This window comes from Pangasianodon hypophthalmus, chromosome 12 (assembly GCF_027358585.1).
Source record: "Pangasianodon hypophthalmus isolate fPanHyp1 chromosome 12, fPanHyp1.pri, whole genome shotgun sequence".
Taxonomy (NCBI): domain Eukaryota; kingdom Metazoa; phylum Chordata; class Actinopteri; order Siluriformes; family Pangasiidae; genus Pangasianodon; species Pangasianodon hypophthalmus.
Genome location: NC_069721.1, coordinates 13,818,553 through 13,845,442, shown reverse-complemented (window position 1 = coordinate 13,845,442; position 26,890 = coordinate 13,818,553). Strand labels below are relative to the sequence as shown.

Below are 26,890 nucleotides of genomic sequence, written 5' to 3'. Positions count from 1 at the left end.
GGCCCATTAAATTCCACTGCTCTAGCTAACAGCTTCTACAGGTGACGATGCTACCTGGCTAACACATGCTAGCTAAACTCAAAGGTAAAAGTAACCTCGGCGACATCAGCCGCTGCATTCACAGACGAACTGGCGAAGGTTCCAACAAAAACGTTCTGGATATTGTCGATGTTTATTACTACATTTTCCTTTTTCGCGAAGTAAATAATCACGTTTTTAAATGTCCGTGGAAAATCGAGAGTAGCAAAAAGTTGAGAGCCAGCATTTAGTGAAATAAAAAGACAGCAAAAATCCAGTTTTTCAAAAAAGTCCCGGATGATGTTACGATTCTGCTCCGCCGCGATAAACTTCTGCCATTTATCTCGTTTTAATTTTAACAGCTTCAAAGTGATGTTTTCCAAAAACTCTAATCTTTTATCTTCCTTATCCATATTTCCTGCTCAGGTTTATAATAAGTAGATACTAACACATTTAACTAACTACAGATTTAACCGACTACATGGCTTACGCTTCAGAACTATTAACCGTTATAACGGTCGCTGTATTTATCGAATTTTCTAGAAACGCCGCACGCGCCCAGGGTTGCCAAAGTAGCATTTTTTACGCGATTGGAGTAGTTTTTGTGACAAGGTTGCGAGTGAAAAAAAAAATAAAAATCAATATGTGAACCTGCTTCCCACGCAAAGAAATTAAACCCTAAAACTAAGGAAAAAGAACAGCAAAACTGTCATTTCGCAGTATCCAGACATTTTGTGTGTGCGCGCGCGCAGTTTTTAGGTTTTTGAAGTTTCTCTGAGACCTGGCAACCCAGCTCGCGGCGAAATTAATGCTTTTGCAGTCCAGGAGGTGAAACAGACCGCGGCTAATATTCATAACTAAATTGACAGTCCTATTGACTAAATAAATACATTTTTAACGATTTACAGGGAGAGAATAATTTATGGCTGTTCACATTCAGCAGTGAAGAAACGCCATTCCGAGTGTTAAAATGTAATAATATATCTCAACAGGCGCTACACACTAACAGGAGACAACAGCTCTAAGCTGGTGTTACTGTACACCCCTTCTTACTGTATATTCCCTTCCTTTGTTATCAAACGAGTGATAAACACCTAGCTAATGATGAAACCCAACATGCAAGACAACAGCAGATGTCCAACAGCAAATTCAGCTTTTTCTTCTTTTGTGTATGAATTTCTGACATGCTAAAATATTTGTTTGCAATGGAGGAGTTTTATTTTAGCTCAGGATTACATGGCAATAGTGAAAAAATCAAACCGATGAAGGTCTTCTCAAAGCCATATTTTTTATACAAACACATTCAGACAAAAATACGATTTTTATTTTTAAGTATATACAGAACTGATAAATTAACATCGCCTTTTCTCATAGTTATCAGTGCACTTCAACAAAGAAACAAGTTAAAAACACTGAAATATCTTGTACTAACATTGCTATCCATTTCAACAAAGAAACCCATCATCATCATTATTATTATTAGCAAACAAAATAATAATAATAATAATAATAATAACAGTAATAATAATAAGCACTTTAGTTTAATGCAACATTGTTATCCCAGATAAGTAAGGAATAACACACAACAGACCGTGCTGTTGTATGAAAATAATGCAAATAAAGCCGAGAGAGCTGAAAATGCAAAAGCAAATCCTTCTTTAAGTGTCCTTCTTTTACTGGATCAGGACAAACAAAAACAAAAATGCCAAGTAGGTAAACAGTCCCAAGTTGAAATAGAGAAAAAAAGAAAATGGAAAATCTGTCTTGTTTATACTGTAAATTACAGGATGTAAGGCCACTGTTAGAATGGGACATTTCAGCTTTGCGAACAATAGTCTGGACAAATCAGTATAAAAATCGATCCACTGCATCAGTCATGAAGGCATATAAAAATAGTTTTGGCAGATGAGAATTGCAAATATCTTCATTTGAAGAAGCTTTAAAATGTCACAGTAGACTATACAAAGCAAATTATTACAAGCAAGCCAAAAGTCACTTGAATGTCATAATGGAAGTTGATCAAGAAACACGGCTTATGAAATATTCAGGAGGATGTGTAGATAATTTACTTATCCTACTGCCTGTACATGTATCAAACAAACAAAAACTGACATAACTGTTTGTCAGCAGCTTTGAATTCAGTTGCCTTGTACAGTCAGACCTGCTGATTTAAGATATACATAGAGTGGTACAGGCTATACATAATGAATTTACACGCTATTATTTTGTAACATTTGTAGTTTGAGAGCCTCTGTTGTGCAATGCTATAACCTTTCAATACATACAAATCCCTGAATTAGGATTTCTGCATGTTTTTTATGTTTACTCAAGAAGCATAAAGTCAATCCTGAAGCAATGTCACTTAAGGCTCACACAAACTCCCAGTGCAACCATTTCCCCCCTTAAAACACCAGGGCATTCCTGAGTAGGACTGATCCAGTCCACAGTTATGGCTTCTAGGTTTCATTTGTCCACTTGCTATATCACAGGCCAGTTCTTACTTGGGTGTTCTTCACTTAACCTTGAGCAGTTATATACATGTGGGCCCCAAAGTTTCAAGGAGTCAGGAAGATTTACTGCCTCTTTATAGATGACACCTTCTTCTTCCTGGCTGCGAGCATTTCATAGAAGGGGTCTCTGCTGATGGCAGCTCTGGAGACAGGAGAAAAGTTAACTCTGTTATAATACTTTGTCTCTTTTATAAGCATTACTTTGGAGCTGACTCTCTTAAATTACTAAATCATAGTTTACCAGATACACCATTTACTCTAGATTCTAGACAGTACATTTTGGCAAACAAATGTTTTCTAATTATGTCTAAACCTTCCTCTTTCCAGTAAATCAAAATTCATATGATATAGAGTGCATATAATCAACAAACTTATTTTAGATAACAGCTTAGATTTGCAGAGTCTTAGGTTTGTTTTTGTCCTCACAATACTCAAACTGTGCAAGCTCATTGTTAAAGTGCATACATCAACTCTTTAACACTGGCATTTAACGTTTGTGAACATGAACTAATCTGGAAAATATACAACAGAGGTAAGGGCAGAACTTTTTAAAATCCCATTCACGTCTGCTCCCGCAGGAACTGTAAACGATCCCACGAGCTCCCACAGTTATTTCCTAAGAAAACCGACATGCAATATTTTCTAATGAACTATGTTGGTTCTGTTTACCAAAATATAAACAAATTAGTCATTTAAACCCACATAAAACACTTATTGAAGATGAATGAATCAATGCGTTAAATATGTGGTAATTGTGACGTGCAGGAGGAAGACCTAATACACTCCCATGTTAATGAATGTGGTCTTCTTTTGTCCCACAAGCTTCGTATCTAACCACCTGCCCACAAAGTAGAAACCGCTGTAACTGTGACGGTTTTGTCCCATCTCTACTACACAATATGATGATTCAGGTATAAAATCTTAAGGGACTTGATTTACTCACACTGAGGAACATCTCAAGGATGACAGCAATAACCATATATAAATCCAAAATTATTGCCCATGGCGTGTTGAAGACCACTCACTTGATACTGCTGATCCATTCCTCTTTTTCTTCAGTGGTTGGGGCCGAGATTCTGTAGAATGTGTGGTTACCCTCCACCACCCGACCATCTGCCTCAGTCTTGCAGGCCTTGATCACTTGATCCTTATTGTCAGGGATGAAGAGCTCAAAGCAGTTCTGTAAAGACAGTTATTCAAATAATTAAGGGAAATGGTAAACAAATATGTAAGGCAGAAATAGGCTTTGCAGTGCATATGTATGTAAATATAAATATACACATAAAAATAGAGGAAAGAGAACATACTGGTTTCTTTGAATCCTCCACTTCTCTAATGCTTAGATTTTCCAGGGGAATAATCCCTCTTGGCTCTTTATCCTAAAATAAAAGTTAATAATAATGCATGGACATATAATTGGTTTACTCATCACCAAAAAAAGTTCTAAGATTCAAAAATAAACACAAACGAACCCCCTAAATTATGGGTTACTTACAGTAGTGTATTCAAAGTAATAAAGGCAGTTATCCGTCAAGATAAACCATCTTCTTTTCCATGTTTTTACTCGTCCCCCTGTAAAATAAGAAAAAAAACAGTCCAGTTACGAAATATATAACCCAATGCTAATAGTGAGCACTGGGTTAATGTTCAAGAGAGCGGACGAGACGACGGCAACAGAGAAATGAAGCAGGATGAGGTTTGGAGCACTGCAGCGGACAGACATGTGCATGGTTAAGTCACATTAGTGCATGGGCATATAACTGGTTTATTCATTACCAAAAAGTTAAAAGAATCCCACAAACTCAATAAAAACTAAATAATCAAAAGTAAATGACCATGGAAATATGGAGAGGGATGACAATTAAATTAGACTGTAAAAATACAAGCTCCCATATGCATATGTCATTAATAGCACAAGGTAAAACTTAGTCTTTCTTTGCTTCATGTCTTAAAATAATAATGAGACATCAATTCCATACTCACTTCTAAAGGGCATGCTTTAAATAGGAATTTTTAAGTATTATGTGGTAATGTAGTTACACAAGGAGAATGCAAGCATGGAGTGTTCCTGTTACTTGATGGCCCCAAAAGGCACACATCCCAATGTCAATCATTATGGGCACATGGCAGTAGAAAACAATAATAAGTATTTCTGGGACTCAGCAGAGCTATGTTAGGTTGGAAGAATGAAAGACAGATCTGTTTTTAATGCAGATCCGTGGCAGTAAAAAAAAAAAAAAAAAAAAAAAGCAGAACATGTAAGGCCTTAATGCAGTGTTTGTCAAAACCTCTCTGATGTACATGTTTGAGCTTTCATTATGTTACAGAAATTGCGCTCATGAGCAAAGACAATAAAGAAACCTGCAGCTTCCAGAGTTAAGGGCTTATGGCTAAACTCCAAGGTCACAGCGGTAGCATTATTATGGGGCTTCACACATTGCGGGCAATGTAGCAATGTGCAGGAAATGCCACATTCCAGCATAGCTCAGTGTTAAGGAACTATTAAGAAACATAAAACCATTTCATTTTTTAAAATGAAATACTGGTTTTAAAAAAATCAAATGGACAAAAATGTAGATAATGAGAGCAAAGCACACCACATAAAGCACCCAGAAGCACAGCGCATTGGCTAATGGGAAGAACTAGTGTACATACCTCCTGAAGAAAGAGAATGAAACATGAAAAAAAAAGTGGAAAAAAGAAAATAATAAATACGAAAATTATAATAAATCAAACTTTATATTTGGATGATGAAGCATTTTACAGCATAAAAAAACTGGCTGAATCACTGTAATTATGACTTTCACTTCTATAAATCTCCACCGGATGGCAACCTAAACAAATAAAAACAACTAGCCAATGCTCAAGGTCCTTTGTGGTATTATGTTCATATTCCTTATTTTCTTTAATAACTTCATACTCAAATCATATTGTGTGGCATCACCATGTAGGTGATCTGGGCTTGAGACAAGCTGATCTGACACTACCATGTACATTGGTAGCGTGATTGTGTCAGACATTTCAGAACTGTTGTAAAATAAGTATAGAGCATCAGTGTGGTTTCATTGAACATTTAATTTAATAATTTTAATAAATTAACCTTATTAACAGAAATTTAATAAACTGAATTTAATAAATCACAATCTTATTAACAGTAAGTCTTGGATGTTATTTAGTCTGTGATAAGTTACACATAAGCTACAGGACTATTACTGAGGGCCATGAAAAGAGTTTATATATACAATTATACAACAACAGGAATATAATTTTCTACTTAGTTTTTTTTCCCTTATCCAAAAAAGAGCAACATTTGCCACTCACCCAATTTCAGCAACCAGCCCTCACGGTCTGGATTAAAGAATGTATGTGTGAGGTCATTGCCATCGTCTTCTGGTATCTTAAAGGGCTCATTCTTGATACTTTCATACAGGTTCTGTAGATACGGACAAGCATTAAAGAGGCAATTAACACACTATAAAGAGAAAGCATATGCACTTAACAGCAGAAAATCTCTGACACATTACTGTATTAGGATACTGTTGCAGAGATCTAACTACGATGTGTTTGAATATGTGACGCAAATAAACCATGAAATCTGACCCTGAGCAAGTCCTCTGGTAGGTCTCCCCCATCATTGATGCCTCTGTTCATGGCTATGAAGCGCTCGGCTGTAGGCTTGTCCTTTACATTAGGGTTGTGCAGGCTTGTATTCAACATGATGACGGCAAATGAAAGAACATAGCAGGTATCTACAGAGAAAATTGGAGGGCAATCTTTAAGCTTGTGGTATTCTTTCCTTTCAAAAGGAGATGACTGTGCATATATTAACAACATTTTAAAAGCAAAATGACCAGAATGAATATATCAAAACAGGCCAAAGCCAATGACACTTTCAGATATGTAAGCACTTCAGTCTCACTAAGAGCATGGTGCTTATGGAAGGTGAGCAAAAAGCTCATGTATGAGTAACGGTGAGTAGGTGTAAAAACAGTGCGGAGGGAGGTGTGGGGTGTACTGCTTAGGCAGGAAAAGGTTAAATTAGCTTTTGCAGAATTAAATATTACAAGTGCCATGAAACAAGCATAGACTTACCTGTGGACTGAAAGACACCAGGATTGCACTGACAGTAACGCTGTGCAAAAGCCTCCATCATGCGGTCTATCTTCTGGGCTTCACCTGGTAACCGGAAACTCCACAAGAATTGTCTTCATGGTACAGTGATGGAAAATACACATAACAAGATCACTACAGTAGCAAAGCCACAATAATGACATTGCATAAGATGCATAGTTTATTGATCACATGTGTAACCAATTAACATCCTAATTCTAAGGTCTCATGTTTGATGCTTTACACATTATTATTATTATTATTATTATTATTATTATTCCTAATTTTTCATATTTTACCTGAGTGCCTGGACCAGGTTGAGATCTGTGAATTCATGAAGCTCGACAAAAGCATGAAGAACATCAATGTTGAACTCGTCTCTGGAAGCAAGAGGATGAAGAATATGATTTAAATAATTACTCCAATAACAGATGTTGACTAAATAGAAGATGACTTCAAGAACTAGGCACCAAAAGCCTTAGTGAAATAAAAAGTTTCAAGATCTGTTTTAGGTCATTTGTAAGTGTGCCCTCAAAAATATTTAACTCTACACTACAAAAATGAACAGCAATAAACTAACACGAGTTGTTTTTCATGTAATTATCTCAATGCTGCTCACAGATTTTTCCTATTTGAAAAAGGAAAAAAAAAAAAAAAAAAGGCACATCTGTATGTAACTAACACCTTCCCAAAGGCCCCTCCAAGTATGTCAATACTGATGGTATGTCAATGAATGCATTTAATCCATTTAACAGCCCACTTCCCATCCCCTTCATTGTGTCCCCACAGGTCAGGACAATAGCGTAACTATGGTGTGTGTGTGTGTGTGTGTGTGTGTGTGTGTGTGTGCGCGTATACATGTGCGCTCACCAATACCCATGGGAACAGAAAGAGAAATGGAAATAATGGATGAAAAGAGGGGGGTAGACTTCAGAGTGTTCCTAGCCTACTAACTGGGGGTTAAAAATTCTCAGTTGTTGTGACTCTAGCCTCATGGTGCTGATTATGTATTTACATCCATATATTTAAACATATATCCAATAGATATACACGACTGTATGTTATGTGTATGTGCTATCCTGATTAAAATAAATCATTACTTTTGCCAGACTGCAGGGCATTTAGCAAGGACGTACATAAGACAGATGATGTCATTCTCCCTTGGGCACAGAGTCCAGGAACAGCAGAGCTGATATCACCACCAATCAGTGAAAACAGTATCTGCTCTCTTGGTCTGCGCCCACCAAATAAATTTTTATTTTCCCCACTAGTAATTATGTAAATAGGAATAGAGGAATAGAATTTCATGATTAAATGTTTTCATAAACCAAATTAAAACGTTTATGGATTACAGTCCAGCTGATCATGTAGCTCTTTTGTGTTTAGCATTGCATGTCATGATTTTAAAGACAGTCATGTTAACTTGTCTGCGCTTGACAGAGAAAGAAAGATTAATACTTAATAAAATTAAGTACTTAATAAATAAAATAATACTTAATAAAATTAAGGATTAATAAAATTAATACTGATGCTACGATACATATCTAATGAAGAATGACGCACTCTGACACACTGACTGCATTCATAGCTGAGTGAGACAATGTACACTGAGACGGTGGTCCTGTTCAATTTTGTTGTAAACCTGAAAATAAGACTAGCACCTGGGGGAGACTGACAGCACTGCTGTATTACACAACCACATCAATATAGTTGAGAAATCATGTCATTCTCACCTTTCGCCTAGATAATCTCCAATGGCTGTCTTGTTGAGGCCCTCACCCTTATAGAGGAACTGAGCGATATCCTCACAGATGTTCTTCAGCAGGTCATTCTCTATGAGGAACTGGATCCCCTGTGAAGAGACAGCACAGGCAAATTTACAGATATGCTGTCTGGCACTACCGCAGCTCCAACACCCTTATGCTTAATGCAAAACTTAATATCCTGAAATCAGATCTGTTATGTTAGCAAATATAATATAAAAATCTGTTTTTCTACGAGAAATCTCTTTCATGCTTCTGCTGAGGTTTTCATTGTGTATGTGAATGTAGTATGAAAAAATACAGAAATCTGCAATGATAAAATGGTGGATAAAAAGTTGGATAAAAATACAGATGCAAAAATATTCACATGGTAAAAAAAATGCACATGCAAAATATTCATAAGGAAAGGCACTTACCAGAGATATTAAATTCAAAATGGCCATCATAGGATCCAAGGCAAACACAATAAATATAATTAAATGAGAACACAGACATACCTTTTTGGGATCCATGTTGAATTTCTTTCGGCCCATGGCCACCTGTTTATTCCTTTGCATATTTTTCCTGAGAAAATAAAAAATATCCGAACTATATCAGTGATACATTCCAAAAACCCATTTTGTTAGGTATTGAGAAAATCAGTAAAGAGCAGAGGGGCATGGTAGTATGAACCTGTTAAACAATGCATCTTCCTAACACACTATGCATTTAGCAGCATCCTAATGACATCATTAATAACCTCAGGCTCTCAGTGCATTAGCATATTAGGAGTATTCCCTCTGAGCAGTGGGCAATACTTTATTCATTGAGAGAGGTCTTCTTCCTCTATGCAATAGCTACTATAATAATTACTATAATAAAATACAAAATAGAGAAAAGGGAAAGGGGAAGGAGAAATGAGAACACAAGCCAGAAATCTAACAGGGATTCAGGAAAATTAAATCACATCTCCTAAAAGACTTCTTTTCCACCCTTCATATAAACCAGTCTTTGATATTTATATTCACTATTACAACTACAGCTTAAATTCAGTAAAAGTGATAACTACACTGAATAAGTGCCACATGAATGCTAAACCACATGAATATTAAACAGTTACTGTAAGAATACCAAAAATAGAATGATCATTATAAAATGTCACAATAAAATAAAATGTCTATAATTTTCTTTAACTGAATTACACATTGGACCTACAAATATTAAACATACAACCTATAGAATCAGCAGCCAAATATAACAAAGTCTCAGCAACCAGATATTAATCTACACAATCTCCAAAACTCTATAAGCAGGCTTTATATTGCAGTCTTGTGCTTCTACATTCACTGAATCCTGTAGGATCATATTTCACTTATAGCCTACTGACCTGATGAACCAAATGTACAACATGATGTATAGAGCATATTCAATAAAACCCCGGACTCTAATAGTCTTATGACACAGATGGGTGGTGTGTGTTTCCAGGAGACTTTTAAATACAGTAAGACTAATCATTAATGTTTAAGCATTAAGAGGTAACTGTTGTCACCATTCATCTTTGCTGCTTATCCAGACCTTTATAACTAAGGAATTTTATGTAACTGGATGTTTATAAATTTTAGTTGAATACCTGATTTAATGCTTAAATGCAGGTGTTTGTTTGCAGGTGTTTAACAGTGTGTTATCTCTGTATGCACGTGTATGTATTTTCAGTTTCAGCTGATCTCTTCTTGCTCATTGGTCTGTTATTTAATGTCTATCAGACCCAGTGCTTTAATGAAAGACAGAGAGACAGACAGACAGACAGACACACACACACACACATACCTTTCTTCAGTGGAGCCCAGGTTCTCAATCTCATTCGTTACCTCTGCTATCTCATCCTTGAGCCGCTAAAAGTGAAAGAGGGAGGGAAAGAAGAGAGTGAATCGAGTGATGAGCGAAGCCAAACATGGAACAGTCAATACAAGACTAGCCTTCTCATGTTCTTAATTTGACAAGGAATGCTGGAAAGGTATCACTCCACTGCAAAAATGACTTCAATATTATTCAGACATTTCACCATATGGGCCCCAGTCTGGCCCAAGCATGGAATATGAATGGTATGAACAAGTAGGCTAGGGGAAGACAGAACGGATTGGAAAGAAAAATGAGGTGAATGAGAAAAAAATGTTCAAATGAGAAATGTGATCCTGAGTAATGCTTTCATCTCTAATGAGTAGCTGGTGATATAATAGCTGATGGGAAGGGCAGCAGGCTCAGAGTCATGCTGACGCCCCTCCATCTGCAAGTCACCCACACAACCCCAGGGTTTCAGGACACCCACTTACATAGATGATGGGAAATATCACCTGAATGTGTGATTGTGTACACCTTGTAGGTGTGGGAGACTGCAAGTGTGTGTTTGCAGCCACTATCATATAACTGTACTGCATTAGCAATTCATCATCTTCCAGCAGCTCAGACATAGATCAATACTATTCATACAACAAAGCCATCCAAGACACACACACACACACACACACACACAGATGCATTTGCCCTTCCACTATCCCCTCCTTCTTTGTGTCTGTGTGCGTCCAGAAAACCTTACTTCAGGGTCATGTGCAGTAGGTCGTGTCTATAGCTATGGCAGTCCTTATGTACCATAAAGTATATGATACATCTGAATTATAAATGCTTCCTGTTTGAAAGGACAAAGACCACACACACACAAACTCACACACACACACAACATTGTGGAGGGAGTGCAATGAGAAAACAGGGTATCTTAAGTTATTAATAATGTTACAAACCATATTTACATACCAACCGTCAAAAAAGACCAAATAACGACATAAAATCAAGCTATGTCTGGGAGGCTTAAAAAATCGGCGTAATGACGCATGCCTCATCAACCCCACTCTCTCCTACAGGGGCAACTGACTGAGCTGAATGTTTTGTTTGCTCTGGAGGTAGATGATAAGTAGATGTAATTGCTGAAGGAAGGGACAAGTGTTGCTGAGACAGAACAAAAAAGGGCAGGTTAACAATGTTCTGTGTCAGAGTTGCTAGGCAATGAGTGTCTCAGTGTGGCAACAGTGAGCTGTCCATTTGCATTCGTCCATCTGCCTTCACCACTTTCTGCTCTGATTTTCCTTGTATTACTCATTCTTCAGACTCTCACTATCCCAGAGAAACAGGTCACAGAGACAAAATGGGTAAATTCCACTGCTTTGTCTTCCTAATAAAACACTGTGTAAGAGACATATTCAATTTTATTTGTATAGACGGCTTTTATTAATAGCAGCTTTAAAGATGGCTTTTTTACTGCCACAAAGCAGAAATCCAGATGTAGATTTAGATCCCTAATGAGCAAGTCAGAGGCGACAGTGGCAAGAAAAATACTCCCTGAGATGACATGATGAAGAAACCCTGAAAACTCATCCTCTTCTTGGTGACATCAGATAGTGAAATAATAAATCATTACAGTATACAGTTGCAGAAGAACAAAGTCAAACAGTACTGAATGTGTTAAAAGGATGTTCAGTATGAGTATATTGTGAAGAGTACTGGGATTAGAACAGGACAGTCTTTAATGATTACTGACCTAATACACACATACGACAGGTCCTATCAGCTTTGTGGTATGAAAATAATATAGTGCTGAGTGTGTAGAGATGACAGGGAAGCTCTCACCATCTGATCTTAGCTTTTAACTCTTGCTGAAAAGAACAAAATAATACTTTAAATTATGCACGTGCCCATATTTGTAAAAATTTAAGATTCTTAAAAGTTGAATAGGTTTGAATACATTGAGTACTATTTAACAGTAAGGACAAAAGTTGCATGCCTAGCATGGTCCATCAGCTAAGAATGCAAGTGATTAGCATTTCAATCTCTGTTCACATGTAGCTGATGCTCTGCATCATCAAGACACACTTACAGTGGATCAGCTGCAAAGCTAATGCTCATTCATGTCTTATTTCTAACAGTAATTCAGTAAATGTGGTATACTTCATGCGAAGATGACGTTCCCATGACTTCCGCCAAACAATATATCACATCACAAGGCTTATCAGTTAAGAGCATGTAAAGTTCTAGCAGTAGTCTGGAAAAGCTCAGCCTGAAGGTCTGACTTCACTCCAGTGCTCTGACCTGTTTTTTTTTTTTACCTCAAAATACACCACTTACAGGCCAACATACACAAAGCTGACAGTGTTCTACTGAACAATATCTCTGACAGTACTGGGATACAATCTAACCATATATAGTTCATCACAAGACTCCATGTGATATGTTTCCCCAAGAGTTGTTATAAATTACACAACATAAAAAATTGTATCAGCTGTTACACCAATACGATTCCTCAAATATTTTCGTGATGTTACCCAATGACCCCGGGAACACAGAAATGTGAACAGTGACGATGTGGTAACAGTAAAACAATGTTAAAGTGCAAGCCAAGGAAAAGAAACAGAGTAAAGGGGTAAGAGGTGACCATAAGAGGTGAGAACGGGAGGGGAAAAAAGTCTAAAGGAGAAAGTGTTTCCCATTAATGAGTGCACTGAAGAATCATGAATGTTCATACTGGTCCTAAAGTAAAGTGCCAGAAAGCAGGTTTAGTAAATATATATGTGCAGGGATGTCACTTTCTTATTCAGCCTGTGTATGGAAGAATAGCATTCAGTGCAAAGGGGCAATCAAAGAACGTTCAATAACTGCAAATGGAGCTCATGACACCCAGCGTGCAAGCTTAATTTAAAAGATAAGCAAACAAAATTCTATTAACGTTTTCCTCGAATGATCAGGTCAAATGATCTAAGCAGGGGAAGGCTTAATGATCAGCATCGTCAGAGGGTAATACAATCAGTGTAACAGAATTTGCAACACCATCTGCTCCATAGTACACATTCTTCTCAAGATCTCACCTCCTGCTGTGGTTTTCTGGTGATGGATGTGTGTCCCACCCAGTTTACCCTGGAAGTACCACAGGTTTTCTTTTGCACTACTGAGTCTCTTGCCAAAGCACACACTTGCCACAGTGTAATTTGTGATGTTAACTCAGAAAATTTAAACTGACATCTGACATTTTAATAGAGAAAAATCTCCCTAAACAGACCTCCATCCAGGCACCCTAATTACATTTCCTAATTTGACTGACAAACACACATTAAATGCAATCTATCAATAACAAATAAGATTTACACACATTTATGTCTAGAATGAACAAGATTTAGTCCCAAGCTAGGTCACTACCTACTGTTTACATGTGATAAATAAGAAAAATATATGAGTTTTAATTAGAAACATAAGCTGCAAAATAATATCAATGTAAATGTTTCCAGTGGAGCTGGGAGAAGATAAGAAAAACTCGATATGGCTTGGTCTTTAAATAGTACAAATACAAGGGAAGAGTGAGCTACTAAGAGAGATCTGAGGTGCAAATAAGATCATAAGAGCATACTGCTTCTCTCAGTGTACATAAAGCTTCCTGCTGCGGAGGATATTTTAAAACAGGTAAAGAGAACCCTCACCTGGATGTCCTCAAGCAGCTCCTGCTTTCGGCGCCGTATGTTCTCCAGCTCCTGCTTCTCCTCTGGCGTTAGGTCATCTGGCACTGAGTGAAGGAAAAGGAGAATTATGAGTATGTTGATTTCGAGAGAATTATTGTAGTAACCAAACAAACAGTGTAGTTGCTCTGCGCTTGACTTCTGAAATGTGGACAAAAATGTGCATCACAAAGCCTGTGTTTGTTTTGGATACACGTTAAATGGACACACACAGCCACACACTTCCCCTCAAACTTTTTACAAAACCATACAGACAGAGTTAATATTCTTTAGGATGTGGATGCAGATGTAACTAAAGGAAAGTTAGATACAAAAAGAAAGAAAAATAATATTCCTGGGGCCCAGCTCACACACTCAGCATCTTCTTTTTCAGGCATTCAAAACCAGAAAGAAACAGTGACATCAGAAGGTGGGTGTTTGATGAAGAACATCAGGACACTGCTTAGGGAGATTTTTTTTTATGCAACACAAATGCAAATGTATCCTGTTTCATGAAAATCATGCACTAAGGATTGGAACTGAAATACAGAGAGGCATTCTTGAACTGAAAAGGAACAATTAAATGTACATATTTCAGGGCCTTATTAATGCTATGCAAAAAAGGTAAATGAAGTTGGCTTGCCATGCTTACTCGAGCCAACCACAACAATCAAGAATTCTGACCTACTGTACTGAGTACTGAGGGAAGGCAACTGTTCAGTCCATAAAGGCATAAGCAAGCTATAGCAATCCACCTGAAGTGCTTTGCTGAGAGTAAATAAAGTAATATCCAGTACTGGGCTTGGTGCCAGCATCTCAGAGTATATCCAGAAAAAGACAGATAAATGGCAGAAAGACATATAAAAGGGTTACAACAGTGGCAAATGTACAGTCATAATGTAACATTTGTCTTATCTTGTCTTATACAACAGTTCCGGTCCACTAATTCGATTGGTGGAGCAGCATTCCAAAAGTGCTTATATTTAGTGTAACTGCACTGGGATGTTTCACTGTGTGTATCACTCCGCTTGTCTGTGTTCACCACACAAAATTCCACTTCCTAGTTCGAAACTGTTACTACAGTAGAGTTAGTTAGTATCATCAGCAGACATGGCAAACGAAATATTTTTCATGAATATAACTTGTGACTTAAAATATGAAAGCTTGTCAGATGAAGATGAACAGGAAGAAGGGAATCCAATTTCAACGGGAGCACCTTTAACGATAATGTACAAATCCATGTGAGCTAGCTAACCAGCTAGTTGATGGGCAATAAAATGAATGTGGCTTCTTCAGGATCTATTTCCGCTAATGGAGCAAAAAATTAACAAAACATTTGCCCATTTTGTATTTGAACTGTCAGTTACTCAATATTAATTTCTTTTTATAGAACTGTTATATAAAAGCAATATCGCACTTGCAACTGTGCTGTTATACTGAATACCAGCACGGCTGCGATTACATGCTATGGCACTCAGCCTTATTCGCTATAACCGTACTCTTGCTTGTGCGATATTGCTTAATTTTGCTGGTTCATACTAAGGAAGCTAGAACCATGCATGCGAATTCAGGTAAATCATGACTGCTCTGGTGGGCTGGGCATAATTGATCCTTTTCACAGTCAACACAACAAGGAACGGTGTTTCAGAATTTTTGACAGCCACATCTACTATGTGTGTGGGATTCATCATTCACAATTCATCATTAAAAATTCCTGAGTCAACCTTCATGGCCTCCCAGCTAACCAAATACCACTTTACTATTCCCACAAACACATTTCTCCACGACTTAGTGCTAATCACCATGGTAACACCCTAGCTAAAATTGCCTTACAGGTCAGTGAAGAAATATCTAGTACTCACATACCCCCCAACCCCACCCCCAACACCTCACAACTACACCACTAAACTAATCTGATTGTGATCTGCCCCAGGAGATGTCTATGTGGCACATTAATATAAGCTATAGGGAAAGAGGGCTGAAATGGATGGAAAGAAGAATAGATGGTTCTCAGTTGTTTGTGTATATGGAACAGAGAGATAACGGAAATTATACACATCCATTACATAGCAAAGATGTCTTATTGCACAACAGTAACCATGACAGAGCCGAATAATGGCCTCACTGATTCTACCATGTTCTAGGACGCTTTAACTGATTTCGTCTCCACGAGCTTTGAGCTCAGTAAATGTACAAAATGATCATTATGAAAATGATAATTCTGTACATAAAATTTGAGTAACAGGATTATTATCCTGAAAATGAACAAAATTCGATAAGAATGGTTTCTTCTTAGAACAAAAATAAATACTTTCTTCTGCTGTTTGAGAGGAAATGTTGAACTATTGGCTGTAATGTTTATTTTTACATAAGCGTTTTTGCTCATTTTACTGAAAGGTGTCAGTAATTCTGAAGAGCACCGTATGTCAGTCATCTTTAAGAACCTCATCTACCAAAGGCTTGTGTTGGTTTTGAAGGCAAAGTCTCAGTTGTTAGATGAGCTTGGTCACTGAAATGTTAATCAGGCCTTATCATCATGAGTTAATCTGAACAGCCATCAATGCAGCTTTACATTGTCAGGCAGATTAGAATAAGAAATAATAACAGCAGAATAAAAGCTGGTTCAGTGAATTTCAGTCAGGACACATATGCTCAGTTGACTGTCTGAATCTGATATCACAGAAAAAAACAACTAAAATAGCATGAAATATGCTTCACACACGAAGCAGAAAGTAAAATACACGTTAATGCTATTATTTATGCAATTACTAAGCTACCAGACCCTAAAATCTGGGTATGGAAGAAGACCAGCTTTGTTCTGGGCATATAACACCATGTGCCCATCTACAGTAACACCAACTGTAGCAGAATGCCACATATAAGCCTGTTTGTGAGTGTGATGGTCTGTGAAATACACTACCAGATCAACTAGTGTTCTGCTTCAAGTATTTAAATATCAGTAACTGTGGGATTTGGAATTCAGACTCTTCAATTTTCTAACTCACATTTATTAAACTCAAACCCAAATTCTAGCCAAAACCAACTCACTCTAGGCCCCATTCCCACACAGATGCTGTTCTGCACCAGAGAATCAACAGAATCTGTGAGCGTGTGTGGTGTGTGAGGACCAGTTTAAGCCATATTTCTGGATATTTTTAGCAGGAGAAAGCTGTGGTCATGGAGCAGCGTGTTGAATACAGTCTGAGTGCTACCAGAAGGAGATTCAAAAGCAGTTAATTTCCATGTCTATAAGAGAAAAGTGTAAAACTTTGCATATCGTCAAATATAGGCCACAAAAGTGATGTGGATCCCAGGAAAACCAACGCCCCACTTAGTTTGCATTGTATACCTAAAAATATCACACAATGAAGTCCTGCCTTAATATGCACCAAATGGAACAAGCATTAGCACATCAGTATAACCACTATTTTCCCCTCTACTTTACTTACAGAGCATTTATTCTGGGCAGAAATGGTGTAGTGGCATCCAGCCAATCATGGTAAGGGAAATGTAGCTATTTTTGCGTGTCATTTTAAAATAAAGAACAGCGCAAAAATCACTTTTTGATGCAGCAACCTTTTTATTGTAATGCAATAAGTTAATCTGCATATTAACACACAATGTTGCTATTTCATATATGCAAATGTGGTTGAATCCTTATTATGATTCAATATAGATACAAAACACATTTAGTGCCCAGGTATATAGAAATATGGTCTAAGTGTTTGTATTTACTTTCATTTTAAATACATCTTAATTGTATTCCACTGCCCAACCCCTAAATACAGTCCCCTCCGAAAATATTGGAATAGCAAGGCCAATTCTTTTGTTTTTCTTTACACTGAAGACATTTGAGTTTGAGATCAAAAGATGAATATGAGACAATATTCATAAGATGAATATGAGACTGTATAATCCTTATATTCAAGAAGCATTAAGTAATCAAGGACAGATGACATCTAATCTTTTATACACCTGCTAGTTCTCAAAGAGCCAATAAAGTCATGCCTCAACAGACACAGGCACTACTTGTTCATAGTGTTTGAAGTGTCAATCACAAACACACTGTAACACATAAATGTAACAAGATCCGATATTGAATACTGAGTAATATACATGACTGTAATCACACCTTGTATCGACTATCATAGACATTATCTTGACACGGACTAGATATGAAACTGGCATGCTCACGGAAGCAATGTGATATACACTACTAAAAGTCACCACAGCAGTACCTCTCTATACAGGACCTGCTTTAACTTGCTGTGATTATAGTGGTCCTAATGATTCAGGCCATTACAAGTACAAGTGTTTGTGATCCGAGCTTGGCCAGTGTGACATGACAAAAATAAATATAGAAGAGTGTATTCTCACTGAAAACGTAACATGTCCAAAGACTAAACGTGCTGTAATGGTGCATGTCTTGGTTTTGGCCTATTTGGTCTACAATCACACCTTAAAAATTTTACATTTCTTTAGTTAAAATGTACAATAGTGTAGCAGGATATGAATGTCTTCAATTCCATAAATAAAAGCAGCATTTACCTTTGCTATAATGACCAAAGTCTCATGTTCTGCCTATTCTTTACAAGCATATACAAAAACACTGTATATGAAGCCTACTACATACATGTTACTAATTCAACACAGTATACAGTCAATAAACCAGCCAATGTCCCTGAGAATATAATTATCTATAAAAACCTTTGGATAAGTTGATGTTTGAGTCTTATGGAATTATGTTATAGTTAAAAGAAAAATAAAATTTAAATTCCAACAATGAACTAGTCAGAACTGTGCTGTGTCAAAATGAGCAAGTGGTCAACGTTCACACTACTCCAACTACTTCACTGATTTTAGTGAAAACCAAACATGCAAACAACCTGCTGTTGTCTAACATAGGACAGAGAAGCCAGTGTCCCTGCACATACACTGATAAGAGAAAAGCCAACAAACAGTAGAAATGACCCAACAAACCGCAATTGAGATACACACACAAAAGTCTTATCAAAGCACAAAATGTGCTTGGGTTTGACTCCAGGGCCCAATGTAATGTTACCATTCAACTAATTGCACATGGAAGAAAAATGTGTGCATATATGCTTGTCTATATGTGAAAAATAAAATGTGTATGCATCTTAAAATGTCTTCAAGTATTCACTAAATATTGTCCACACTGAAAGTCCACTGAAGTAAGTCCTTCTGCTTAGAGTGAGGACTGCAGTGAACACTTACTTTACTTCTTTATAGTAAGCTTTGATCCAATCAACCTTTCCGTTCAGATCTGAGGATCAGGATTAGCATCCCACTAACACAACCAGGACCTCCCAGCGTCTTTGAGTAATCCCTAGTGAGCCATTCAATCTTTCAGAAGCTGATGCCAGAAGAACAGACCGCTGCCCCAATCCCAGAGGGAGGAGGATGATGGGAAGGAGATGCTGGAGGAGAGTACAGGAAGTTGGCACTGCAGGCAATAAAGCTTTACTTCAGCTGGTCTCTCTATTACTCTCTGTAATATATCTGCAAAACCAGAGTCTCCTCCCTCCTCTCCTCCAGAAGACACACACACACAGAAGCATGCTAGGCTCCACCTAGTGGTAACGCTGTATACTAACCGTGAAATGTTTTGGGGAGGGAGAGCTGAAACTAGAGAAGCTGCACAGGGTGAGGCAGACAAGAGAAAACAAGAAAGAAAGAAAACGCAGCAATACGAGAGTTGCATAGATAGGGTGGGTCCACTGCAGATTTGTTTTTATCTTTTCTGTTTCAGTTAAATAGAGAGCAAACAAGCCTGTCCTTTACAGATGTATTTGCGTTCAGACAGGTGTATTATGTCCTCTCATCCGATTCATTCTTTATGCCTGGAAATGCAAACAGACAGCATCAGAGTTGTACGATCTGCAGACTGTTTGTGCTTTGACTCTGTGCTAGAAATGAGTGCACATTAATTGTACATATAATTTTATTAAAAAAGATGCCTACATGACAAATGACAACTGTTATTCCACATTTGGAAAATAGCAGTGAACAAATGTTCTCAGTTATAAAAACCATAATACAAAGCAGATTTTCTTGAACTGATTGGCTTGCAACTAAACACTACTGAATCAATGTTCAATAAATTATTTTATAAACGGAATATGGTTATTTATTATTCTGTACACCCGACCTTATTTAATATAATTTGTTATTTCCTCTTTTGACACAACCTACCCCTAGAGTAGAACTGCAGCCCATCTGTTTGGCTTTTACACAAATATGACCAGTGCTTCTACCTGTAAAGTACAATTTAAATTACAGTATTGACTTTTTGTTTACTTGCCATTAAATGGTTTAAAAAAAAGAGGGGAAAAAAAACAACCTATAATCTCTTAGTAAGTGGTTAAGTCCCCATGAGCCAGCATCAGAAACAAAATCGGGTTTCAGGAAAAAAAAATTGTTAAAAAAAAAAAAACAATTGTGATCTGGTAAACAGCTAACTAGTTCGATGTGTGTGAGTGATGAGATATCAAGTTGACTAAGGAACACAAGAAGTGTCTCACCACAGCAAAACAGCAATAATAATAAGTTCCTCCATGAATATGTGACCCCAGCACTGCACTTAATTCTTACTGGCCCATGTTTCTGAGATTAGGGGATTAGCAGGGTCAAAGTTAATCAAGATAAGCACAAAGCAAAATCAAAGCAGATGGATACAAAATTAATCACTGCTGGAGATGAATTCCTATTTAATGCACCATATCCTCTTCCACTAAAATGAACAGGCTTTTTCACCAGAAGGATTTTATTCTTATCCAGTGTGACAACTGCTCAAGGGGACAAGTAGATAAGTGACAGCAAAATGGTTGTACAGCCTAATTTAATGTAAACCCCAGCTGGTCTGAATTACCCAAGTACTAAAGGATACTGAACAGAAAGAGTCTTGGTCTTCGACTTCTCTTTCTCTTTTGGTCTCTCACTGAACCTTATTAAATACATAATGTTGGTGAGGCAAGTAATAAAACCAAGTGACTAATAGCTGCTATCTGGAGTAAGACGCTGGGTAATGATGCAGTTCCACCAATCGCTGTCTTTCTTTCATGAAAAACGGGTTAGTTTATTACATCATATTTCATAAAACACCAAAAAACTAACAGTACTGCTACTGAGCTTGCATACATTTGAGTATACAGTATGCAAACATTTCAGACATACTATAAAACAGTGGTTATACCATTTTTATTCATCATTGTCTAGATTTCTGGTAATAATCAGATAGTCAATAGTTTATCTGCTGACAGGAGAAGGGTACACATTTTGCATGATAATGCTCTAAACAGCTTCTGTCTCAACATATTCAAAGCACAGATCACTAAAAGAGGGATGGTGGAAGAGGAATAGAGAGAAAAAGACTAAAAGCAGAAGCATTTGTTTACACTGTGTGATGGCAACCGAGAGTGAATCACCCAACCACTGAACTGAACCACATTTTCAGTTCTGTTCCTGTCTGCCAACAGACCCTCAAAAACAATTAGAGAAATTACTTTAAAGGATACCGTTTACCATTTATTATCTTATTCACATATTCACACATTAGACTAAATTTGCTAGATAAGTCTGAATCACCCAGTCATCCTACTAGGGGGAAGGAAAATGGGGAAATGCTTTCTCTCTTTCTCTGACGCACCACGGCAACCATTTTAGCAGAATGCCTATGGGTTAGCTAGAAAGATCTGAGTGCATAACTAAAAATAGCAAAAGCACAAGTGTGTGCATTAAATGTGACCATCCCAACCACTGAACTAGATATCTTAATATGTCGCTTGAAACAGATGGTAAAACAATGATGGATCTTTATTCATTGGGTTATTATTGCACTGGAACATTATCTACCATCTGAAGCTCTTTGGCAACTCTTTCCACAGATTAAAACATTTTTAAAAACTTTGTAATACAGCCAAACCAGACAACTTGGCAGGCAAAAGAACATAAAACTAAATTACAACTGTTAAGATTTATTTTAAGTTAAAAAAAAAAAAAGCCAACCAATTGGTATGAGCTCAGTATTGAATACAGTAATTGGAAAGCTGAAGCTGTACAGTTGTCCAGCTGTACAGTAAACCCTGCTGTATTTAGCACTGTGATGCATTCTGTACCAGAGGTCAGCCTAAGGTCATTCAATAAACTTATCTACCATTTTCTCAGTGTGAGTGGACTTTTACTGAAGTTTAGCTAATAATAATTGGTGTGATAGCGGATAAACAAAGAAAGAAAGAAAGAAAGAGAGAAAGAAAGCAAGAAAGAAAGAAAGAAAGAGAGAGAGAGAAAGAAAATAAATCAGTTGTGCAGCAGTAGCACAGCTAGCAAGCTTCATTAACCCAAGCACTGTCTAACCAGTTCAAGCACATTTGCATTAGAAAACAACATGGACCTGTTGCATGGACATGTAGACGACAAAGCTGAGCCATGACAAAAAAAAATAAAAATACAGCTACGAAATCATCTAATCATAGACATGAACTGATAACACATTTCCTCAAAAAGCTTAAGAGCAAACAATACCGAAGAAAAAAGACAGAAACCCAAAGACTAGCTCACTCACCGACTCCAGCTTCTGATTTCAGTACCATTGTTGACACTCCTTCAGACTTGGACCTTATATCGTGTAAATACCTGTGAGAACACTCAAACCTGAGGCGGTTATAATCTACACTGGTCTCCCTACACTCACTTCAAACGGAGAGAACAACACAGTCGCTTCAAACACCGCTTCAAAATACCACTTCACAATATCAACCAGTTAACCCGTTAGTACGGGTGCTAAAATGCCATGCTTCACAGGCGGAGCGTGGCTTACCAGTCATTCATTTCGAACAGCCAATCCCTGACTTTACTTATAGAAGCCCCTCCCCCTCTGGGTGCTCCCGTGCACTTCACAAGCACGCAACGTAATGTAACTCCTCCCCCACTCGCAGCTCACGCACACTTCACTATCTGTTTGACGTCACGTCTCTCTCTGCGTGGCCTCGGGCTGAAGTATTTCACTATTCCCTTAAGAAAGTCACCCACTCTCAGTAATGAATATTTAGGTACCTGAAGGCCTTTCTGTAAGAAATGAAGTGATATGGATAGCAATCAGCACACTTTTAAATATGATTCCGCAAAAAACAAGTCAATTAAAGTCATAAACTGCAGCAATAATATGGTTAGTCAAATCTTTGTCTGGTTGCATTTATCAGATTGTAAAATCTGCAATTATCTCAATTTTTCATGTAAATATATTTATATAATTATGGTGAGCACTATAGTTACTATATAGTAACTATCTTATTTGCAATATGATGATGATAATGATTATGATTATTATTATTATTATTATTATCTGTAGTGGTATCAGTAGTAGTATTTGAACCTAAGTTGCTGCTGTTGCTATTATTATTATTGTGATGATGATGATCTAGAACTCCCATTCACTCATCTTCAGCACCCGCTTTATTTATTAAAAATGACTAGGTAGAGTTGAATTTTTACCACACATAAAAACACAGGGACTTTTATGGGAAAACATTATACAAGCGCACATGTGTAAAGAGAGACAGACTCTCAACTCTATAGCCTTACTTGAAAATAAAATGATTACCCTTCAGCTACTGACATAAGTGAAGTTTGTTCTCTCCTCCATTTTCTCCAGCATTTTTATTAGATATACAGCATGACTGATATCTGAGTTTCAGTAGCACAGTTAGAATAAATTCTGTTACATAATTCCCCCTTTAGCATCAATAAAAGGGCAAGTTTGACACAAATCTGAGAGTTTATAATCAGTGCCCTATCCTTCAGGCATGGAACAGAGAGACTCTTTAAAACATCACAGCATAAATAAGACTACACAACAAGCTCATTATAGACAGTTGGGAATATGCAGTACCCAAAAAGGTCAGTAGATGTCAGACTCTATAAGTTTTTACATTTCTTGATTTTTGCACCTGGGATTATGAAACTCTTGAGAGTGTGTGTGGCATACAAATGACTGTGAAGCAAAAATACCCTCTAAGGTATTCATTTCATGTCTTAATAGTGACATCCTTTTCTATGTTTGTGATTTATTTTAGGTTTGCAAAACACTTATGAGGAACTGCTAACACTTTTGGCCCAAACATACTGTTTCTAACTGGGATGACTAGTGTAGTTCTACTACTAAAATAAATCTACTAATTGCAACCTTTCACAGCAAACCTGCATTTTGGGTTTTTTTTTTTTTTTTTTTTTTTGGTCCAGCTAACAAGCCTCAAAAATCACCAATACTTGAAATAGTAAAGAGTTAAAGATTTCTAAATGTCACACACACTGCATGGAGGCGAACGCACATAGGAGAAATTGTTTGGTTTCTCAGCTGTGGCATGAGACTGTTGTCATGGCAATAAATGCTTCTCTGTTGTTTCTTCAAACTAGAATTTAATTAAAGTGAATAAAGTTTGTGTGGAAGTGTGTTGACCAAAACACACACACACACACACACACACACAACTAAAATCCTCGGAATAACTGTACTAGTAATAAATGTAGAAGTTTAAATGGTTCTGCTGTTCTTGAGAATATTTTGGACATCCATGGGTGTGTGTGTGCGTGTGCACGTGTGTGCATGTTTCAGTAATGTCATATTACAGAATTGTGCTGTACATCAGAATAGTACATCAGAGTAGTCAATCTGTACATTTTTGCTTACTGTTAAACAAAGATATTGGCCCAAATATATCAAATGGCTTTGTTGCCATGGTGCCAGCTGGAGCCAAAAACATACACTATAAATAATCTCCATTAATCATCACAATTATTTACCAATTATTCCACTACATTTCATAACATTTTCAATTCAGATCATTTCATTTTAAATCAAGAATAAATTATCTTTTCTTTCACAATGTACATTATAAGCCTCTTTCAAAAATTTCACCTCTTTCAAAAATTTCAATAAAATAATACTTCAATGAACTGAATGGATCTTTTAAACACTAAATATTAACAAATTGGACAAAATGTAAATGTATATAAGTACAATTAATTGTGCACCCATATACATATGCATATGTTGGGATAAAACCAAGCAAAAATCATTGTATAAAATAAATATTATACATAATAATTTATAAAAATTACATAAAAAATAAGTCAAATTATTGATGCAAATTTACAAAATGTATGCTAATTTTTTGGGAAATCTTTAAATAATTAAATAAAAATAATTGCCATTGGCCAAAAAAAAAAAATAATAATAATAATGCATTTGGTCGCATTCCCCAGAAGTCCTTACTGCCTTTAACCAACCATGTCCTGATCCCCTGGAATAAAAATATGAGGTTGCTCACATGTAATCTCACTTAGTCATTTATTACCATGGGAAAAACCAAAGAACCTTTAACAACAAAGACACAGCTGGATGTTGAGCAGCACAAATCAAGTAATGTATCACAAAATGCCAATTTCAGCAAGCAACGCTATGGCCACAGTTGGCACTGTGTGTGGTCAAATGAGCAAGTTTTCTGACAAAAGGGGACTGCATGCAAGGAAAAGAACCTGATAACCACTGTAAATGGGTCATTGGGGCTGTTTTGGGGCTGGTGGTTTGGGTTATTTTTGAAACTATAGAATGAAACTATAGAATGAAACTATAGAATGTCTCTGTATGTTTGAGCTCTAAATATTGTTTATTGCATGTGTTATTATTTTTATATTAATAACTCTCTTATGATTAAAGGAAACTGTTTCAGACTCTCCATCATAATTTTCAGTCAAAGACAATTTAGTCAAAATTTGAAAGCGTCAAAGAATTTTTTTACTTCCACACTCCAGTCACTTAAGCTGTTCTAAAAAAAGTCAGTTCCATGGACTTTACATGAAAGTAAAGAAAGCTATGTTGCTCTTCATATCTGATTAAAGAAATCATTTTCTAAACAATTATAATGTTAAACCTGGCTTCTGCCGGTAACAAGTGCTTGCTGTAAACTACATAAACCAAATTTCACATGTTTCTTTTGCAAGGGAAGCATACAGAATTTGTCCTAGTGATATACAAATTTTTGGACTGACCTGTTATTTTTAATTTACACCATACTTTGCACTACCTCAAACTTAATACTACCAAAGCAGAGAAAGCTAGATGACAGCCTGTCATGAGCCCTATAAAAGGAAAAACAGGAGCCAGCATGTCCCTAAACCTCTGCTAACTTCCTCTGAAACACCGGAAAATGCAAAGAACTCAACTATAGCCCATTAACTCGGAATAGAAACATTAATATCCTCTCTCCCTTCACCTCCAGTTTCAGCAACCCAAGCATAGGAGTAAATCACAATCTTTCCCTCAGGTCAAAGTGCTTATTCCAGACATGAAACAGCTGAATTCAAAATACCACTCAATACTAAAATAATACAGTAACAGTAACATTTGAGTTTGTTGGGTTTAATTTTCAGACCACACATTTTTCTAGCAATTCTTCAGCCACTGCAAAACTGTCAACAACACATTTTTCTGTCTACAGTGACTATCTAAGTAAATATGTGGTTCTCTTGTGTTGGGCAAGTAGATGACACACTCTCTCCAGACGTTCACTTCAGAACTGTGATATAAACAACAGACCCACCATAATTAAGGCCGTCAATAATTAATAACCAGAATTAGAGGTCTTGTTACAGATTTGTTTGGGCAACATTGTTAAAAATATGAAATAAGTGTAACTTTTTCAATGTGGAAGGAATTATCAAGCTATAGATATAACACTTTTTTGATGAATAATATGAGAAGGACATATTATGAATGTCTTTGTGAAAAAGCTACATACATATAATCAACATACAAGACATCAAGTAAAACATGATATGGAGTGTCTTCTGGGAAATCTTGTCTTAGGAAGCTTTACTGCAAAGGAGGAACTCTGTGTGTGTGTGCGTGCGTGTGTGTGTGTGTGTGTGTTTGTACCCAATACACTGGGCTTTCTGTTTC

At 36.9% G+C, this 26,890-nt stretch overlaps 2 protein-coding genes across 5 annotated transcripts in view; both read right to left on the bottom strand.

Moving 5' to 3' along the window:
• The window catches only part of LOC113527468 (dynein axonemal heavy chain 17), a 41,893-nt gene extending 40,021 nt beyond the window's left edge, over nucleotides 1-1,872 (bottom strand). Inside the window, exon 1 of the mRNA XM_053238621.1 lies at nucleotides 96-1,872. Coding sequence (XP_053094596.1) covers nucleotides 96-431 — 336 coding nt within the window. The 5' untranslated portion in view covers nucleotides 432-1,872. The remainder of the gene's footprint in view (nucleotides 1-95) is intronic.
• A 168-nt stretch (nucleotides 1,873-2,040) lies between these two features.
• Nucleotides 2,041-26,890, bottom strand: part of cyth1b (cytohesin 1b) — a 44,100-nt gene continuing 19,250 nt past the window's right edge. The window contains exons 1-13 of one of the 4 annotated variants that reach the window (XM_026915320.3): nucleotides 22,496-22,748; nucleotides 13,897-13,979; nucleotides 10,208-10,272; nucleotides 8,899-8,965; nucleotides 8,372-8,490; nucleotides 6,938-7,018; nucleotides 6,621-6,733; nucleotides 6,129-6,277; nucleotides 5,850-5,961; nucleotides 4,024-4,100; nucleotides 3,836-3,907; nucleotides 3,554-3,708; nucleotides 2,041-2,670 (exon numbers count right to left, since the gene is read on the bottom strand). In XM_026915320.3, coding sequence (XP_026771121.2) covers nucleotides 2,592-2,670; nucleotides 3,554-3,708; nucleotides 3,836-3,907; nucleotides 4,024-4,100; nucleotides 5,850-5,961; nucleotides 6,129-6,277; nucleotides 6,621-6,733; nucleotides 6,938-7,018; nucleotides 8,372-8,490; nucleotides 8,899-8,965; nucleotides 10,208-10,272; nucleotides 13,897-13,979; nucleotides 22,496-22,523 — 1,200 coding nt within the window. In that variant the 5' untranslated portion in view covers nucleotides 22,524-22,748 and the 3' untranslated portion in view covers nucleotides 2,041-2,591. Of the gene's footprint in view, nucleotides 2,671-3,553; nucleotides 3,709-3,835; nucleotides 3,908-4,023; nucleotides 4,103-5,848; nucleotides 5,962-6,128; nucleotides 6,278-6,620; nucleotides 6,734-6,937; nucleotides 7,019-8,371; nucleotides 8,491-8,898; nucleotides 8,966-10,207; nucleotides 10,273-13,896; nucleotides 13,980-19,149; nucleotides 19,445-22,495; nucleotides 22,749-26,890 lie in introns of those variants that run through there. The other 3 variants (XM_026915322.3, XM_026915321.3, XM_026915319.3) reach the window with 3 other exon arrangements.